This window comes from Caretta caretta, chromosome 15 (assembly GCF_965140235.1).
Source record: "Caretta caretta isolate rCarCar2 chromosome 15, rCarCar1.hap1, whole genome shotgun sequence".
Lineage (NCBI taxonomy): Eukaryota > Metazoa > Chordata > Testudines > Cheloniidae > Caretta > Caretta caretta.
The window spans coordinates 12,455,895-12,476,171 of record NC_134220.1 but is presented as its reverse complement, the minus strand read 5'-3'; the positions used below and the strand labels follow the sequence as shown (position 1 = coordinate 12,476,171).

Here is a 20,277-nt window from a genome sequence, read left to right as displayed (position 1 = left end):
AAGGACCTTGGCCCAGAAGCAGTTAAGGAGCCTTGGCACCCATTTAAGTAAAAATGATGATGACAAGGAGGAAGAGGAGGAGGAGAAGGTGGTGGAAACGGGAGCTGAGGGCACTTAGCACCTCATGGGTCAGGCACAAGGAGAAGAGACCCAAATTAGGAATGTAGGTGGAAAAGGCATGTGGCAGAGGGACAGCAGGAAACGGGGTGGTGGGGAAGGTAAGCCAGGGACTAAGGAGAAAAGGCTCTGGTCTGGCTCAGTAACCCATCACAGTGTGCACTGGCTTTTCAGAGAAAGAGCAAAGGAAAGATACATAAAGGGAAAAAGGAAGGACTGAGAGAAAGAGGAATCGACGGAAGAGGGAAGCGGAGGAAACAAGAAACACCTCCTTTCAGGTAGTGCATTTTATGTTATTTATTCATATTACTTCCTCCCTTTATTAAATTTCCATGGCAGTTTCACACTCCAGTGGTTTCTAACTGTAACCAGTGGGAAACTATTGTCTGTGGCTTGTTACTTCTGGAAGCACCCAGTCCTGCCTGGACCCAGTCTTCCTAGAGCTCTCCACTGTCATGTTAATCCTTCCCCCAGTGCCCTTTAGGCATGACCCAGAGCTTTCTTCATTTCCACCCTCTTTTCATTGCTAGGATGCTGTTCCGCATGGCCAAGCTTCTTAAATTAACTCGAGTGTGGAAATGGTTTTGGAGGTGGATCTTGGGGGCTGCAGCCTGTGACTGTCAGTTTTGCATGAAAAACATGTATCTGTAGGTCTAAATAACAGAAAGAGGAAGGGAGATAGCCCGTGCAATTCTACAAGCCAGCCCAGATAACGGAACAGATAGGGGTGATGGTCTTGCATGGCAACAGAGGAATATTGGCGAACTGCTATTGGAGCATCAGAATATTTGTGCTCTAAGGTCACATCCTCCTTCCCACCCCCACCCCCTGATTTTCCAGCACTGTTTTGGGGGGAAAGAGGGTTGGGCTTGTCTGAGCTGCTCATGCAGAGAAAGGGACTGTTGTTCAGAACTGTACTGGCTTTAGGAGCAGGATCATAGTGCACAGCGTCAGTTCACTCTTGCAGCCTATCCCAGGGCTGGGCATATTTACGCTGACATCCTCACTCACCCGGACGCAGTCAGAAGAGTAAACAAAAGGCTTCCATGTTAATTCCTGCAGAGCTAGAGACACAGGGAAATGAGTCTGCCAGACGGAGAAGGGCAAAATCCAGAGGGCAAAAGGGCCCAATGGAGAGGAAAAAAATCTTAGCTAGAGATGATGGAGCTGATAGTCTCCATGTAACTAAACCAGGAGTTCCCTGCTATGGTAATACAAAACAATATCCTGACACCAGCCCCCGCATCCCTGCACTGTGCCCTAGAACAGGGGTTCTCACAACAAATTTTTTGGTGGCCTCAAAGTGCTGGTGGTCGTGCTGACAAATTTTTCCTAAAATAATTAACTTTAGGAAAAATAAATACATATGCACATATACACAGCCAAATCATTGTAATTTACTGAAACGTTTTGAAGACTCAATAATAAAAATAATGCAGTTGTCTCTACTCTTTACTGGCCCTAAACAGAATAGAAACATAAATAAGATGCTCTGCAGGTTCTTGTATTTTTTGTTGTTGTTTCTTTTGCTTTTTTAAAAAGACTTGCTAGCAAGTAAGTCTGCTGCTGTGAAAAGTGATATTAACAGGCATACAAATATCACTTTTCACAGCAGAAGACTTACTTAGTCCTGGCAAGCCAAGGGACAAATTAAGCCTTGGATGGGGAGGTCAGTAGGGGGCAAGCAGGGGAAAAAACAATGGGCTGGCAGAGGTAGCAGGGGCCAGGGGCGATGGGAGAGCCCCGCAATTGGGGGTTGGAGCCCCGTGGCCAGAGCCTGCTGCCTGCCACCCCCGAGCCTGCTGCTGGAGCCTGGCCCTCCTCTCCCCAGGAAGCTGGGGAACTCACTAGCTGCCTGCTCCTCCAGCATTTGTCTCTCCAAAGGGGGGCAGGGTCCAACCCCTGCTGGTGGCCCTGTGGGAGGCACTGCTTTGCCCCCCGTCTCCCATTACTGCCCAGGAGGCTGTGGCTGCATGAAAAGCCCGTTGTGGCTGCAAGCGGCCACAGTGGCTGCTTTTGAGAAATGCTGCAGAAGCCCATCTTCTGTCTTCACTTCATTTATCAGTGCATCGGACATGGTAAGTAGGCATGTCTGTGCATACACAGGGTGTTAAAGAGCCCTTCAGCTTGCTGCCCTTCCTATGACAGGGAGAAGGGGCCCTAGGAGGGGGATTTTACTGCTAGGTTCACAAGCAGCACACTCACAATAAAGTTCTGAGGCTCATAAAAACGTGGGGAAATTTGGAGTCTACAAACAATAATAAAGCTCTTACATGTGGATGTAAAAGAGGTAGGTAAAACATTCCATAGGAAAGGAACATATGAGCAATGGGAGCCATTAAACTGCTGCCCGTTCCTGGAAGCCTCCACAATTTTCTGCACACCATGGACCAATTTAGAGCCTTCCTTCCTCCTCTTCCATTATGCAACAGACAGAGCTAATAAACTTTTCACAGCAAACACAGTCCTGGTCTTCTAGACTCATTGTCTTTGTCTCTGCAACACGGAGTTTGGTGATTCACAAATCCCAGCAGTGGGAAGTCACCGATTTACAATAATAATAAATGGTTTCTAATAAATGATTTCTAATATACGGTGGTTTTAGCCAAAATAAATGTTTTCCTAGTTTTTGCAGAGGGAGGATGTGGATGTGACTCTGACTGTTCTGGGAGGCTAGGTTAGGCTCAATGAGCCCGTGGAAAAGCTCACCCCACTCCCATTGGCTTCCATAGAATGGGTATTTTCCACTGAATGCATCCGATGAAGTGAGCTGTAGCTCACAAAAGCTTATGCTCAAATAAATTGGTTAGTCTCTAAGGTGCCACAAGTACTCCTTTTCTTTTTGCGAATACAGACTAACACGGCTGCTACTCTGAAACCCATAGTTAGAATGGTGTACATCTTAACCCAGGGCAGACTTTGGCCTGGATAATGACAACACCACAAAGCCCCAGAGGCTATTAAATGAAAAAACGGCACAAACCAAAAGTCTCTGGAAAAGTCTTGAAAGAAAACAAATATTCAAAATAGCAAAAGGAGCAAATGCGGACATCACTAGTTAGAATTCCCACCAGTTTATCCCCAGGATTTTTGTTATATTAGAAGTATTTCCTGATTTTAAAAAGGAGCGTTCAGTGGCCTCTTAAAAAAATAAATCGGCCCGTAACAATTCTTATCAACACAGATCCCAGCAGTGTGGTTATTTTAGGACTGCTTTTTTTCCTCTTTTCTTTTTTTTGAACTACACAATAGTCCTGAAAATAAATACTGTGATGAGACAGACGTTCCTGAGAATTAAGGACAGCCTGACTTGGCCTAATTTCAGCCTGTTCAGAAATGTGACAGAAGGGTTTCTTTGTAAAATTAGGGGGAAAAAAAATCCAGTAAAACATGAAAAGGTGGGAGATTGTTTATATTTAGGGCTACAGTGGAAACCTGACTTTAGAGCTGGTCAAAAATTATTTTATTGAAATATTTCCTTAAAAACGTTCAGGTTTTTTGTCCAAAAACGAAAATCCCCAAAACCAATTTTAATTATTTTTATTTTTGTTTGTTTTGTTTTCCTGATTGAAAACTGAGAAGTTTAACCCAAAACAATTTTGTTTTTTCAATTATGAAAAAATGGAAAAATTTAACAAAAAAATGAGGTTTTTGTGAAAATGTCTGTTTCACCGAAAAGCCATTTTTTGTCCAAAAAAGTTTTAAAGAATTTTTTTTTAAACCAGCTCTATCTGAAACCTTTGGAAAATCCAGGGTTTGGTGACTTGGGGGTGCACTGACGAAAGCACAACTAAGAGCTTCAGGGCTGAAACTTTGAGCATCAGTCAGCACAGCCCCAAGGGAAGTAACCAGTCCCCGTTAGCCTGACTGTGCTATGCGGGAGACAAGGTGTGGGAGGTAATATCTTTTATTGGATCAACTTCTGTTGGTGAGACAAACATGCTTTTGAGCTACTCAGAGCTCGTCTTCAGGTCTGGGAAAGGGACTAAGGGCAGGTCTATACTTAAAAAACTGCTGCAGCGCTTCACTGAAGACGCTCCTACCCCAATGGGAGAGCGTCTCCCATCAGCTCTGCAAGAGGTGGTAGCTATGTCAACAGGAGAAGCTCTCCCGCCAACATAATGCTGTCTACACCTGGGTGGGATTTTTTATACCCCAGATTGACGCAGTTATACTGATATAACAGATATGGATCTGTAGGACTATTTCCCTTGGAAACAGGAGGACAAGGCCTGTGCAGTTACCACTCAGCTGTCCAAGAAAGCGATGCCGAGGAAGTGGTGAGGAAACGGACAGAAATGGGTGAAGAGTGCTGGTAGTTATTTCATAGAGTGCCATAAACATACAGGACACTTTACAGAACACATGCACAGTCAGGGTACATGCCTTGAACAGCTTATGGTCTAACTCAAACAAATATCATACTCAGGACAACTGTCCAGGCATGTCACTGGGGCTTCAGAACAGAAGGGAAGAGATTTGGAGGAGGAGAGGGAATAATACAACATGTTCAACCATCCCCCATCCTGCAACAGCTGGGATCTTTGCCAGAAACTTAATGCCCAGAACTTTAGGCCACCGCCACTCAATTCTCTGGGAGCATCCAGCCCCATCATCTTTTGCTGCCAGCCCATCATCTCTCCAAACTCTGGTGCTTGCAAAACACAGAAATGTTACACGCTGAATGAAGAAGAGGTCAAACAGCCCATTTAAATCTTAGATGTACCCTGTTGTCATGGACACAAAGTTCTGAACATGGCTGTTGTCAGAGTCCTGCTTGGTTTTACCATCACGTCAATACACTCACGGCATGTACTTTAGGGCAGATAGCATTTTCTCTAGACTGACTTATTAGGGACTGATAGAGGCCACCCCGTGTCCCACACACAAAGCCACTCCCCTCACTTTCTCTTTCCCTGTGCAAATGGAGCACATAGGCCCCAGTGACTTCGAGTTGTGACCATGAATTCTCTCCAGGGAGGATTTGAGACAGGACAGAAGATGAATCCCCCAATTATCTCCAACAATAAACCCCCTGCAGAACGCCACCACTGTTGGGGCCAGAGGAGTATAAAAAAGGCCAGTAACACATTTAACCTCCCAGCGGTGTCTCAAAGAATCCTCAACCTGGCTGCCAGACTTCCAGCATTCAGTGCGTTCTCCAAGAGACAAGGGAGCTCCAGAAATCAAAAGCTCCACTGTTTATCCTAGCGCAGGGCTTAGGAATGGATAAGGGCAGCCCCACCTGGATCTGGCCTTTTCCCATGATTCGATCTGTGATCTCTCCATCTTCTTTGGTGAGCTTGGTTTTGTTATAGCATTTTTCATAGCACAAAATCCGTAGGGTCTGTGAGCCCTCCAGCTCAATCTCAAACTCCTGCAGCAAGGGGAAGGGAGAGGAGAAGGAGAAGAGCAGCAATTAGTTAACAAGGAGATAGTGTCTTCTGGATATTTGACTCTGTATAGCCTCACTGAAATCAATCCGAAGGAACCACTCAAGTGACTGACAAAGATCTTTCATCTAATGGAGTGGGTCTTAAAGAGAGGTCGAGCAGAACAGTATTGAGTCCATTTGGGGGGCACTTTGGAGGCGAGCATGAAAGATGCTTGGTCCCTTGGTCAAGTTTCAATATGTTGTAGTGGTGTACCACTGAAAGAAATAGATGGTCCCATATTTCTTGTGTTTAATTACACTTCACTAGGTTTAAAATAAGCCTGCTATAAAGAAGGTGGAGGCTGAAAGCTAAATTTATAACTGTACCCTCTCCTTCGAAAAATACTTCCTTATTCAATGTATTTCCACAGATACTTTAAAAAAAATACACAGACACAGACACACACACAAATAAAGGCTGTGCAATCAGCTGGCTGATCATGCAAAGTGCATCTGCTGCTGAGACATTCATTTCATCAGTGAGTCTCCAAGATTAAAATCTCCTACAAATGGTAAGAGCCCAGAGGAAATGACAGGAACCCTGCAGACTGTGCTTTCAGGTGTACTGCACATGTGAGAAGGGTCCAGTTCATGCAGTACAGATTGCAAACCAAACAGCCTCTTCATTTGCAAATGTTCTGCCTCAAGGGGATAAACAAGGCCCAGCATGGCTGATAAATCACACGAAGAACTGTCCATACCCACCTCATTCCAATTGGGCTCTGTAGTGTCCCTGTACACTCTGGTCTTAGCTTTGTTCACAAAATATCCAAAGGAATCCACCTCCAACGTGCAGTACAGGTCTGTAGGGGAGACATAGAATCAGAGGCTTTGTTAAGATTAACATAACCTTTTTCTATAACCACTGCTTCCTAGATTCTCTCTCACCTAAAGGCCTCTCTATACTGAGGACACTGGAACCAGTGTAGCTACACCAGTGCAAACCCTCCGTGTAGATGGGTGGCATAGTGCAGCTTATCCTGGGCTAGTGCATGGCCTGTATTACACTGTGCAATGGGTCTACACTATGGGTTTTCACCTACGTAGCATGGGTGTAATTATGCTGATGTAACCACAGCAGCGTAAGTGTCCTTAGCATAGAGAGGCCCTGGCACACGTTGATTATAAAGTCCTCAATTCAGCCCAGGAGGTGCATTTCTGTCACTTAGTAGAAAGGGCACTTTGTCTCCTCTTTTCTTAGACTTGTTTTGTGTGCAGTTACACAGAGAGAAGTGTGTGCACCCTGGAAGTTAGGGTCCATTCCAACGCTCAGCAAACCCCACAGGAAGACCCCACTGACTTCAATGGAAATTGGATTGGTTACCTTAGCTGCTGCAGAAAGCGTGTGTGTATTTTAACAAGGACTCTCTCCACACCCCACACTGCTCAGCTTTGCCTCCTGCTTGATCCTCCAGTGAATTCCTAATCCAGTGTTTATTACCATGGACATTGTTACTGTGGGGTCAGAGACTGAGCCTTGACATTTCACTGCAGGATCAAACAGGGTTGGAAAATGGGCAATGAGGGAGCAAGAGCCGATTTACCCATAAACTGTTGGGTAAGCAGCACATATGGTAAGAAAAATGACAGAAAACAGGGTAAGAGTGAAATGATTAGTGTTGGAGCCTGATCTATTTGAGAGTTTTTATTGCTACAAAAAGCTAGTCAGCATCCCCCAAATGTACACTAATCTCCCACTCCCAATCACCCAAACTGATTCTCCTCACCAAACCCTGTATCCCCAAACTGACATCTCTGCGCCCAGAGTACCCCATTCCTGTCCTTTGGCCCTAACAGACCCCCACTTGCACATCACAGATCTGCCACTCACTTGTGCTCTGCTTGAACCCCGTGGCAGAATGAACAATGACGTTCAGGAATCCATAAAGCCCGGGCGATTCATCATCTGTACAAAAGACCCAAGAGATTTTAGTTCAGCTTCAGAGAGGTGGCAAAAGGGAAGACACTGAGAGCAGATTTACATCACAGAGATTGCAGGATGGAAGATGAAGTGTCTAACCCTGGTAGCAGGAACATGACATCTAGTCAGCTTTTTTTAGAAAGGAGTTGTAAGTTGCTCCAGGTATCGCTCCTGTCCCAGAGTCCTCTTGACAATTCTGGAGCTTTTACAATCACACTTCATTATTTTTAAATTTTTCATCTCCCCCAGTGTTGCTGCGAAAGACCCAAACAACAGAAGAAACCAACTGACTATACGGGTAAAGCAGTGAAAATGACTATTCAAAGAGGGCTGTCAACTGCACAAAGGAAAACTGAAAAATATTATTATTTATATTACAGCAGCACCTGCTGGTCCTAAGCGAGATCAGGGCCCCAGTGAGCTGGGCACTCTACAGAGTAAGCGAGAGTCCCTGCCTCAAAGAACTTCTCATCTAAACAGGCGAGACTGGTAAGCATTGCAGAGGAAACAGGCACAGAGCAGTGAAGGAATTTACCCAAAGTAACCCAGCCAGTCAGTGGCAGAGTTAGGAAAAACGTAGGTCCGACTCAGCTTTTCTTCTCTCTCGGTCGAGGATTTTCTCTCTAATTTGTCAGCAACACTGATCTTAGCCGTTACTTGTAACCACAGTAGGTAAAACTTTTCAGACAGAAGCGTGAGTCTTAAATTGCTGGCATCCCTTTAAGCAGTGGCCTGGCATTAAGAGTCAGAGATTGTAAGGATCTGCGGGACTGGAGTCTGGGGCAGCTGACATTCCCCCATCACCACCAGGACACCATGCAGAGCTGCAACCTAGGAGCACTGTGGAGATTAGTTGCTGCAGGAAGTACCGCCCAAAGCGTTCAGAGCAACAGTACCCTGCGGCCTTCTGATTGGCCCACGGTTACTACTTAACCCTGGAGGTGATCCAAGAAGTTGCCTGGGCAAGCACACAGAATTCTGGCTGCCGCAGCTCCAGACATTGCCCCACTGTCTGATCTTTGGTCTTCGACTCCGGCCTGCCACTGACTCTTGCCTCCTGACTCCAGCCTGGTAACTACTCCTGACCCTGAGTCTCTGACCCTGGCCTGACTCTGACCAGGACTCTTGCCTACTTATTTCAGTTCTTGCACCGACTCTGATCCCTGCTTGCCAACTACCGTCTTGTGGCCAGCCCTTGGCTTCATGACACCAGCCCAGTAACAACCAGTAGGCCAGACTGCCTACGCCCCGATCTCTTACAGAGAAGACCATATGATACACAGTGATTATGTACAGGCTGCATTTCTGAATGCTGGACTCATATCTGCAAACTCACCATCACACTAACTGACATGCACCACTCCTCTGCAAATCTACTCACTGAGAACCAGCAGAAACGTGCTCCCAGCATCTCAGACATCTTGCCTCCCTACGTTTGCTTCATTTCACGTTTTTGCAGCAGCAGCACCCATCATTTCATTACAAATGCCCTCCCCGTCAAACACGCAGTCCAAGAATTTCACCAAGTCAGCTAAAATGATTTCACACTAATGCCTTCAGCTGATGAGGATGGAGACAGCACAACGGAACAGAGCGGCTCCCCCACCACAAACATGCAATCTGAAAATCCGGCGCCTGTCTCAGTCATAGGCAGGGCTGTGGCTACTTTACACCTTTTTCTCATGTCCAGCCCGTTCGTTTTAAAATCACATTCTAAAGAATATACCAAAGAGACAATCCCACAGACATACGTGTGCCAGGGAAGTGGAGGGGCTGTACTCCAGGAGGAAGGAGTGGGGTTAGTGGCCAGGGCTGTTGTGGGTACAATGGCTAGGGGGTTAGTGGTAGGAGGACAGGGGAAGGGACTTCAGTCCATTGAACGATGGGGGAAAGCAAAAGGAATGGTAATGACTGAAATAATATGAGAATCCACCCAATAACAATGGGAGAGACGGAGTAAAGCTACAGAGGATGGGCAGGAATTCATTGTCAAAGGAGCAGTGGGAGAGAAACTAGGAGGAGAGAAAGTGAACTGCAAACATTCCACAGGTTGTTTATTATACTGTGGGACTGAATAACTCTGGAACCTTTGAGCAGACCCTCCCCTGCCCGCTCCCTCTGCTTGCTGCATCTTGTCTACCCAGAGCAAACTTTTGGGGGCAGCGATTGTGCAATCAAATCTTCCTACAGTAACTAGCTGCAGCAGAGCTGGGTTGTTCAGGGTTTAAGTGTGGTCAGAATTGGGATTGTTTTACAAGACCATCCACTCACAGCTGCCTTGAGGCCTCTGGCCAGAAGGAATGGTAAGAGCAGGACAAGGGGGTGTAAAGGAAAGGCATGGGGTGGGTCATGACTGCAGCTGGTCCACACAAGGGCACTGACGACCGCTCTCACCTTCTTTATTGATGGTGAGGGGGATGTTGTGGACGGTCTGAAGCTTGACGCAAGAGTTTGTCAGCATCTGGAGCTCCACGGATGTGAGCGAAAAGCTTTTAAAGCCTGTCAAGGAAATTCAGAGAGGGAAAGGTATCTGCACAGGGCACAGAGCTCCATGGACACTCCCCCCAGCCCAGGCAGGGGGTACTTTCAGATGCTTCCAGGGCAATGTTAGCAGATGGCATAAGGGAGCGTTTCTGTGTTTGGAAGGAACCATGGTTCAAGCACAGACCCCCAGCCATACTTCAGCCCAGTCACATGTAGGGGCTCACTTGTTCTATGGATAGTCTCTGGATCTTGCACACAGAATGAAAGAGACTCTTCTCCCCTGGCAGAGCCATAGCCAACCCCTTTCCAAAAATAAAGCAACCCCTTCAGACAAAGGCCAGGGGAACGGGGTGGGCCTTTCACTGCCCCAGAAAGGCAGATGACTCTGGTTTTGGCAGGCCAATGGGAGAAATGACTCCATTAGGGAGAGCTCTCCCTGTGCCCTTGCTCCTGGACGTTCACTTCTAGGGGCTGGGAGCAAAAGCATCTCCACTGGCTTCAACTGCAGCGACAGGGCATGAGAAGAAAAGGCACCCACGTTGTCTCCTGGATATTCATGCATCTCCTCTTCCTTGTGGCAGGGGGCCATTCCCCACTTCTATCTAACTCCCCGGGATAGGGGAAGGGTTGGACAATCCCTTTCCTGACTCCTCCTCTGGGGGGGGAGGGGGAAGGGGCATATGCGCTGAGGTCACCCAGTTGGATGGTCCCTAGAACGCCCTAAGACAAGGGCTCTGATTGGTCAAGCGACACTCACATTTCTTCTGCTGCTCCCGGATGTTCTCTCTCCACTCTGCCCGTTCGTAGTCCGATGAGATGAGGAATGTGTAACTCTATGCAGGAAGAGACATGGGAACAAGGAATGTGACATTCTGACCCGCCACCTCCCAGTGAGAGTTACTGGATCCAGACCCCACTAGTACACCTGTCTGCTTCCTCCCAGCACTGCTTTGGCAGTGCCAGATGGGACCGTGGCACTGTGAACGCCCTCCCAACAGCATGCCTTCAGCACCAGCAAGGACACCTGCAGCCTGGGCTTCTTCAAACGACCACCCTGTCAATGGCAGCTGGGACTGTGGCAGCACGAGGTTCCATGACTGCAGTCTACTCTGGCCAGGCCATCCAATAGTGCGTGCCATGGGAGACTAGGCAGATGTGTGGCTAAGGAAGCAGATGCCAAAATGCCTTCGAAATGAGCTGAAGAAAATGCTGGTGACTAGATCTTGAAACGATCCACTGCCGAGTACACACAGATACCACAGTCACCAATAACCCCACACATACAGCGCTGGAGATAAACCTAACACCATGAGCCTCTCCTACTAGCTGAGAGAGAATCTCCCATAGTCTGTTAGCAGTCAGGGGCCAATGAAATTAGACCTATGAGTACCCTCCCCATGCAACTTTACTTACGGATGAGGCTACGGCACAGCAGATGCAGGGCTTTGTCCCGGGGAAGTGATGCAGTTCCCACCCCTATCCGGTTAGATCCAAGCACAGGCAGATACTAGGGTGAGGGGTAAATTTCTGATTTTATTTTAAAAAACGCAAATATACATGCAAATTAACCCTTGGGCTCCTAGTAAGTTGCCGAAGTGGCCTTCAGTGTGGCATGGGCTGGACACCTGCAGCTTGGAGACTATTTTCAGATCAGCCACTGGACAACGAGACAATTACAAACTGACAAATGCTTGAGCAGCTCCGATTCCCTTGGGTGGGGCACAGTGACACGCACACGCACACAAACGTCCCCCTGGTGCCTCATTCTCGGTCCTGTATGCAAGGCCCCAGAGACACCCGTGGAGCAGCTTACCTTGCCGTTCCGGTTGTGAACCCGGAAAGCCATGTTGGGAGACATCAGCAACAGCAGGGATTCCTGCTCAGACAGCTTCTTTTTCAACCTCTCAATGACCTTGCTGCCCTTGTTAGCCCTCTAGAGAACAGAGACACATTCACAGAATCATAGAAGATTAGGGTTGGAAGAGACCTCAGGAGGTCATCTAGTCCAAACCCCTGCTCAAAGCAGGACCAACACCAACTAAATCATCCCAGCAAGGGCTTTGTCAAGCGGGGCCTCCAAAACCTAAGGATGGAGATTCCACCACCTCCCTACGTAACCCATTCCAGACCTTCACCACCCTTCTAGTGAAATAGTGTTTCCTAATATCCAACCTAGACCTCCCCCACTGCAACTTGAGACCATTGCTCCTTGTTCTGTCATCTGCCACCACTGAGAACAACCGAGCTCCATCCTCTTTGGAACCCGAAGGCTGCTATCAAATCCCCCCTCACTCTTCTCTTCTGCAGACTAAACAAGACCAGTTCCCTCAGCCTCTCCTCATAAATCACATGCCCCAGCCCCGTGATCATTTTCGTTGCCCTCTGCTGGACTCCCTCCAATTTGTCCACATCCTTTCTGTAGTGGGGGGCCCAAAACTGGACACAGTACTCCAGATGTGGCCTCACCAGTGCTGAACAGAGAGGAATAATCACTTCCCTCAATCTGCTGGCAATGTCCCTACTAATGCAGCCCAATATGCCGTTAACCTTCTTGGCAACAAGGACACACTGCTGACTCATATCCAGCTTCTCATCCACTGTAATCCCCAGGTCTTTTTCTGCAGAACTGCTGCTTAGCTAGTCAGTCACCACTCTGTAGCGGTACATGGGATTCTTCCGTCCTAAGTGCAGGACTCTGCACTTGTCCTTGTTGAACCTCATCAGATTTCTTTTGGTCCAATCCTCCAATTTGTCTAGGTCACTCTGGACCCTATCCCTACCCTCCAGCGTATCTACCTCTCCCCCCAGTTTAGTGTCATCTGCGAACTTGCTGAGGGTGCAATCCATCCCATCATTCACATAATTAATAAAGATGTTGAACAAAACCGGCTCCAGGACTGACCCCTGGGGTACTTCGCTTGATACCGGCTGTCAACTAGACATCGAGCCGTTGATCACTACCCATTGAGCCCGACAATCTATCCAGCTTTCTGTCCGCCTTATAGTCCATTCATCCAATCCATACTTTTTTAACTTGCTGGCAAGAATACTGTGGAAGACCGTAGCAAAATCTTTGCTAAAGTCAAGTTATATCACGTCCACTGCTTTCCCCATAGCCACAGAGCCACTTATCTCATCATAGAAGGCAATCAGGTTTGTCAGGCATGACTTGCCCTGGATGAATCCATGTTGACTGTTCCTGATCACCTTCCTCTCCTCCAAGTGCTTCACGATATTTAGCTGGAGGACCTACTCCATGATTTTTCCAGGAACTGAGGTGAGGCTGACAGGTCTGTAGTTCTCCAGGTTCTCCTTCTCTTTTTTAAAGATGGGCACTATATTTGCCTTTTTCCAGTTGTCTGAGATCTCCCCTGATTACCACGAGTTTTCAAAGATATCGCCCAATGGCTCTGCAATCACATCAGCCAATTCCCTCAACACCCTCGGATGCATTAGATCTGGACCCATTGACTTGTGCATGTCCAGCTTTTCTACATAGTCCTCAACCTGTTCTTTCACCACTGAGGGCTGCTCACCTCCTCCCCATACTGTGTCGCCCAGGACAGCAGTGTGGGAGCTGACCTTATCTGTGAAGACCGAGGCAAAAAAAGCATTTTTCCACATCAGCTTTTTCCACATCATCTGTCACTAGGTTGCCTCCCTCATTCATTAAGGGGCACACACTTTCCCTGACCTTTTTTTTTGTTGCTAACATACCTATAGAAACCCTTTTTGTTATCCCTCACATCCCTTGCTAGCTGCAACTCTAGTTGTGTTTTGGCCTTCCTGATTACACCCCTACATGCTCAGCAATATTTTTATTCTCCTCCCTCGTCATCTGTCCAAGTTTCCACTTCTTATAAGCTTCCTTTTTTTGTTTGAATTCACCAAAGATTTCACTGTTAAGCCAAGCTGGTCGCTTGCCATGTTTGCTATTCTTTCTGCACATCGGGATGGTTTGTTCCTGTGCCCTCAATAAGGCTTCTTTAAAATACAGCCAGCTCTCCTGGACTCCTTTCCCCCTCATATTAACCTCCCAGGGGATCCGGCCAATCAGTTCCCTAAGGGAGTCAAAGTCTGCTTTTCTGAAGTCCAGGGTCTGTTTTCTGCTGCCCTCCTTTCTTTCTTTTGGATCCTGAACTCAACCATCTCATGGTCACTGCTGCCCAGGTTGCCACCCACTTCTACTTCCCCTACCAATTCTTCCCTGTTTGTAAGCAGCAGGTCAAGAGGAGAACGGTCCCTGGTTAGTTCCTCCAGTAGTTGCACCAGGAAGTTATCCTCAACACTCTCCAAAAACTTCCTGGATTCTCTGTGCACTACTGTATTGCTCTCCCAGCAGATGTCAGGGTGACTGAAGTCCCCCATTAGACCACATTATGGTGGTCTCATGCCAGAATCAATGTGGAGGAGGAGATTTGGCTCGATTTTCTGATCTGTCCCCCTCTTCCCTGTACAGGTGGCCAAACAACACTTCCACGCAGCAGTGGTTCTGCTGACAGGGTGGGTGGAGCTCCACCCCACTTAGGAAAGAGGGAACTCTAGGTACAACAGTCAATACATTTCCCATCAGGCCCAGCTCTGGGCACTACTCACAACTGTTCATTTGAACAGCCCTTCCTGCTGAAGGCTCTACATGGGGAAGCTATTCACTGCCCCAGACTGTACAGTGCACATTTGACTAGGAGCCTCCAAACCCGTACGACCAGTGCTCCCCCACAGAACAGCACTGAGGGGCACTTTCAAAAGCATCCTTAATTAAGCATCTCCTGTGCAAATGGTGTGCTGGAGCCACTTGGGTTATGCAGCAATAGCAGCCCCCAATCCTTCTCCTAGCTGTATGCATCTAAACCAGTTTTCAACAGAGGAAAACTAAGAGCAAGATTCTCCTTGGATGCTTAAATCCCAGAGCCCAGTCAGGCACATGCTTTGGCCCTGAAGTGTCTAAACCCACGTGTGAATCACCAGCTGAGTCAGTTAAGAGATTTTCCCATGGATGCTATTCATACTACCCTTCTCTTCCCAAGAAACCTCTCTGAAGAGCTATCCAAGGCTGTGGACTGGAAATGTGTCCTTTGTAACGATGGGGGGAAAAAATGCTGAAGATGTTTGTACCCTGCTGGTTACATAGCAGGGTTCTCAACCTCTGCACTCTTGGCTTTCCTTCTTGGGGATAGAATGGCTTGGATTCTGCGACACCTGAGAAAGCGCACGTCTAGCAAACGAAGAGAGGCCAACATTAGAGGCACAGAGCCCACTGTTTGACTGGTGACAGTGAAAGAGCTTGACATGTTTATCTATAGACTTGCTTATCCATCCAAATCCACTAGGCTTCAAACACACTTAGAAGGCACTGCTGACATGGTGAAAATTCAGAGGTATCTTTGTATGTGACCAAAGCCACACCCAGGCTCGTGCTTAGATATCCAAGAGCCGAAATCTCTGAAAAACAGGCTCACCACACTTCTATCTGCTCTTGTGTGCCCTCGGCACAAAAGCCACCCCATTCCTCCTTCAACAGTACGTGTATCCAAAGACATAGCACCATGAGCAGGGCCTGCCAACACCATGAGAACAATCAACACCTAGCTGCTGGATGCTGTGTTATTCCTGGATGCCCAGAGGACACTATCACACAAGGGATAATGCATCATGCCTAGGTATAGCTGCCTGCCCATCAACTACATGCATAACCAAAGTTTAGTTCTACTGCATATCACAAGCAAGTGCATGCTTGCGGCATTACCTGTCCAAACAAACAAACTCTGGAGGTGAGTTACCCCCCAGCAGCACCCCATCTCCAGTTTCGGACGCAACGTGCACCCTGGGCTTGGGGAAGACAGCTCCACCTGCCATTACCTTTTCTCGCTGGATGTCATTCTTTATCTGGGAGATCTTGATCTTCATGGCATCCAGCTCCTCGTCAGGCACGAGTGGGATGTTGGGCACTGCCTCGGACTCGTCCACAGTTTGGAAGCTGAGGTCTGTGAGCGGAATGTACCATTTACAATCATACTGCTGGCTTTTCCTGAAAAGAAGAGGGGACAGGGCTTTAAACACCCTTGCACTCCATAAGCTCACACTGCTCTTTCCATGCTTTTCCCCCGTGACGGTTTCAGCACGGCAAGTTACAAGATAGTGAAATAGGCTCAACCTCACTGTAATCCCTGAGATGGAGGCACAGTTGGGGTAGGTCTGTTTTCCAGCAATGAACCTTGAAGGAGCCAAAACCCCCTACCATGCTATGTACAGTGTGCTGCCCGCTGGTGCTGCACGTAGATTTTATTTCTTTTAAAGTGCTCACTCTGAAGCATCCCAAAGCACTTCCCAAATACAGGGATATCTTTCAATACAACCATCTCTGAGGCAGAACGCAGCAGCTTGCTGCACAAGAGCTTAAGGACTGAACCTGGGACCTCTGGATCTAAAAGCAGGAGCCTCTGCTGCCTGCTGTAGAAGTTTTTCACAAGCTGTAGCTGCCTCATAAACCGCAGTGAGATCCAGCCACTAGAGGGAGATAGCGAGTAACACTACGTGCAGGCTGCAACAGGAAGCGAAGACCACCACCTGAAACTGCAGGGGGAATAAAGGGAGGCAGAGTTAAATGACCCCTGCTGGAATTTGTCCAGGATGCCGCAGTTAGCACCCCCGCTCTCTGGAAGATAGCCATGCAGTATTTAACTCCCCGAAGCGTCTCATCTGAAGGACAACGCTGCACTGTACAATGTTCCCTGTATGGGCCGCAGCTTTGCTGAGTTGTGTGCACAGGTGCAGCCAGTATGCACTGAACTAGCATTCTGCCAAGTCCACTGCTCTGCATATAGGGTGTGAAGAACAGGAAAATGGGGTGTGAAGCAGGGAAATCCTCACCCTCCAAGCTGCTTCTTGAGCTTGGCGCACAGGAACAGGTCAGTGAAAAGAAAGACGTGGCGCAGTTTCCGAGCCCCCTCTACCAGCTCCACCATGAAACTGTCCTTCAAGAGCTGCCGGTGCTGTCAGAAACAGGAGACACAGTTCTAGTTAGGACAGGAGGGGTCAGTCTCTGAGCCAAGGCACTACGGCTCCTCATCAATACCTCCGGTAATATAAACCTCCCTAGCACCACCCCAAGGCTAGATCCTCATTTGATCGATCACTGGTGGAACATGGCAAACCTGCCCCACCCACTGCTCTCTCCATGACTTTCTGTTCCAAAGGAGACCCTCTCTGTGTGCCTGACTGAAGGGGGGCCTGAGAAATGGATGATCAATGGATGGGTCTCATTAATTGGCCTGCATGTTTACTTTTTTCCCCCACTCGTGCTCTCTCCTTTTCATGCCCTTCCTTGGGACTTTATCGCCTGGCTTTCTCAGACCCAATAAGGATGCACACCTTGCACAGAGGGCCATCCCAGTGACTTGGCTGGGGCCATCCTCTCTGTTGCTAATCCTGGCCACTGAATTAACTCTTTGCAGTCTGGTCCCTTCCTGTTGCTCTCTCCATCACTTGCTGGAAGTGCATAATCAGAGAAAGTGGCTGAACGTTGGGTTTCAGTTTTTAACTGGAGTCAAATCTCCACCTCCAGCTGGTGAACTGCCAGCTGGCTTGGGGCAAATACTTCTGAGAGCTGCACAGAGCGTGGTCACCCACTGCCTGGTGCAAATGCTGGACGGCTCACCCAGACTCTCCAGTTCTCAGCCCCTCTTTCCAGTCACTCTTGACTTTCCAAGTATTTTCTCTGGGGGCTGAAACGTCACCTGCCTGCTCTCACTCAAAGGAACCTGGCTGGAAACATCAAGCAAAATCCTTTCAGCTGCTTTAATTTATGGCAAGTCATTGACAGACCATTACCATACACACAGGGCTTGCCAGCAGCCTTCAACAGCAAGGCATTCCACCGTTCACTAGCAGAGGGCAGCATACACCACTTCACCAGGTAAGCTTTCACACCTAGCTGCAGCCACTCTGCAGAACTACCAAATCCAGACCATGAAACACCCTCCTCCCCACTCTGAACCTGTTTGTACACAGCAGCTGCTAAATATTCCTGCTGCTTCCCTATTCCAACAAGTGCTGCTAAGGGACCTATATTTGCTTAGAAAAGCTAGTAAATCCACCAGCAGTCAGTCCCTAATCAGCCAGTAGTTGAATAGTCCCATCTGGATGTGTTTTTCCTATGTATTTATTTAAAGCCTTTTTCTATTCCTTATAAAATTTCCCCAAAACACTGATCAGACCTCAGAATTAGCATGAAGCATAGCTCTGCTGCCTTTATCCCCCTCAGAAGACAGGCTCCTAGTTTCAAGGGCCTGAATGAGTTCCTTGGGCCAAGTGGTTTGTTTCAGACATGCGGACTGTCCCCCTTTTCCTCCCCTTGGGCCTCTCCTTCGGGGTGGGGCTCTGGAGTATCATTCAAACAAAACCAGGCAGTAGTACATAGTCATCAGCGAGTTGAGGTGTTCTATACTCCGACTCTGACCCCCCCCCCCCCCCGAATCAATGGCAGCCTGAACGTGAACTAGGGGAGGTGAAATATTGCAGGAGGTTCCAAATTGGGCTTTGGGGATTCTCAATTTGGGGGCAAGTCTGATCCTCACAAAAGTGGAAATCTTCTAGCACTGCCTTGATCCAAGTACCGAGCAGGCTTCTCTGCCCAGTTCTGCCAATGCACCCTAATCCTGACCCACGTCACCCCTGTTACTCTGGTGTTGGGTCCACACACGTAGATACTATGGTGATCGGTGCTTGAGCAATAACTTTTATGCCTACGTATTCTGGTGACAGCTCTGCCAATGTTATTCAATACTGATCGAGCCCTCCCTCCCCGCGCTGTTTTACTATCTGCCCCCTCCATCAGCCCCCACACAGACAGCTTTGCCAGTGCACCCTGCTCCTCACCTACAGTATCTCTACTATTGCAGTACCAGGCTCTCGCATGCAAAAATTGCCAATTCCCAAGCTGTGCTACGTTTTGATTGGGAAATGGATGAGGTTGAAACATCCAGATAGTTACTTGTAACCAAATCAGAGCTTAAACCTACGCCTGCGAACGTAACGCCCTGTGCATTAACTCACTGTTCTCATGTCCTCAACACCTGCAGAACACTCTCAATGTGGAGGACACATCTGTAGGCGTGTTCATACCCACCCACCCGCTCTCTAAACTACCTTTATCGATACCGTGATGTAAGTCCCAACAGACATGGTAGGGAATACAAGGCAGAGTGATGAAGCACAAGAACCAGTTCTTGTTTCCACATTCACAGTCAGAGCATTATGCATTTTTCAATATAAACCAACACATTGCACAAGGCTGCACTAAAGCCTTTTCAGGGTGCTAAAGAGCAGGAATCAGTCCCAGGGATGCTTGCCAATCCCAAATGTCACCGCAATTCTGTGACCACTAGCAGCAAATGTTCCACTCAGTCAGTGGTGTAAACCTGTTCCCTGTCAGGTCACGGTACCGTTTCTGGGCAGGATCCTGGGGAGCAGGGAAATCCAACGGTGAGTCAGGCTCGGAAAGGTCTGTGGATGTGCCGATGTTTATTTTTAGGTGGGTGTGAGCCTCCTCAATCCTACCTGGGTTTGGAGAGCATGCCTGCCTGCATTAATGTCTCTGCTACTGATGTGTGCTCATTTCCCGCCCCCAAAGGACTAGACAGCGACCTGCAGCCCAGATATGGAACCAGGAGTATCTGGGCAGAAACAAAGGATAGGCCTTGTCAAGAGCAAACCCCCACCTTCCACAGCTGGGGAGGATTCAATTTGAGAGAGAAGAGAAATGAGGCAGAAAAAATGGTATTTTTCAGCAATCCAGAACTCTAATTTAATGTTTTTAGAGCTGATGAATATTTATTACGATGCAAATCAACTCTGCTCCTCTGAGGCATGTGAACAGCTGCTTGTTGCCAGCCAAATCTCTGCTCACCATCCTTAGGTGTAAATATGTTCTCACACATCAATCTCATTTGTTACCTAGTTGCAATTCTGGGGTGCAGTGCTGATCCTCCATTCCTCCCCCCACCCCACAAGGGTCTTGTGGCACAATCCTGCCTTAGGGGAGGCTGCTACTGTGCCCCTGTGGCAGGTCAGGGGTGAGAGGGTTAGGCAGGTGTGGTTAACAAGGTCCCGACTATTTGCTCAGTAGCCAGGCAGGAGGTTCCTTTCATAACACTCTTTGAAGCCGATGGGGAGCAGGAACAGGGCCACTGTCTGCGGCCTCTATCCCCTGCTGAAGGAAACCATGTCTCTAAATTCTGATCTGAAAACAGAGGGGACAGGCCACAGTGGCTGCTGGGTCAAAGGCAGCTCTTGCCCAAAGAGCTGCCCATTCAAGGCAGGA

General features: G+C 48.1%; 1 protein-coding gene across 3 annotated transcripts in view; it reads right to left on the bottom strand.

The window, feature by feature from the left end:
• BCR (BCR activator of RhoGEF and GTPase) overlaps positions 1-20,277 on the bottom strand; it is a 133,867-nt gene that overhangs the window by 21,855 nt on the left and 91,735 nt on the right. For all 3 annotated transcript variants that reach the window (XM_048821408.2, XM_075120246.1, XM_075120247.1), the window contains exons 9-16: positions 16,827-16,948; positions 15,816-15,984; positions 11,770-11,889; positions 10,714-10,789; positions 9,867-9,971; positions 7,383-7,457; positions 6,257-6,354; positions 5,363-5,494 (exon numbers count right to left, since the gene is read on the bottom strand). In XM_048821408.2, coding sequence (XP_048677365.2) covers positions 5,363-5,494; positions 6,257-6,354; positions 7,383-7,457; positions 9,867-9,971; positions 10,714-10,789; positions 11,770-11,889; positions 15,816-15,984; positions 16,827-16,948 — 897 coding nt within the window. The remainder of the gene's footprint in view (positions 1-5,362; positions 5,495-6,256; positions 6,355-7,382; positions 7,458-9,866; positions 9,972-10,713; positions 10,790-11,769; positions 11,890-15,815; positions 15,985-16,826; positions 16,949-20,277) is intronic.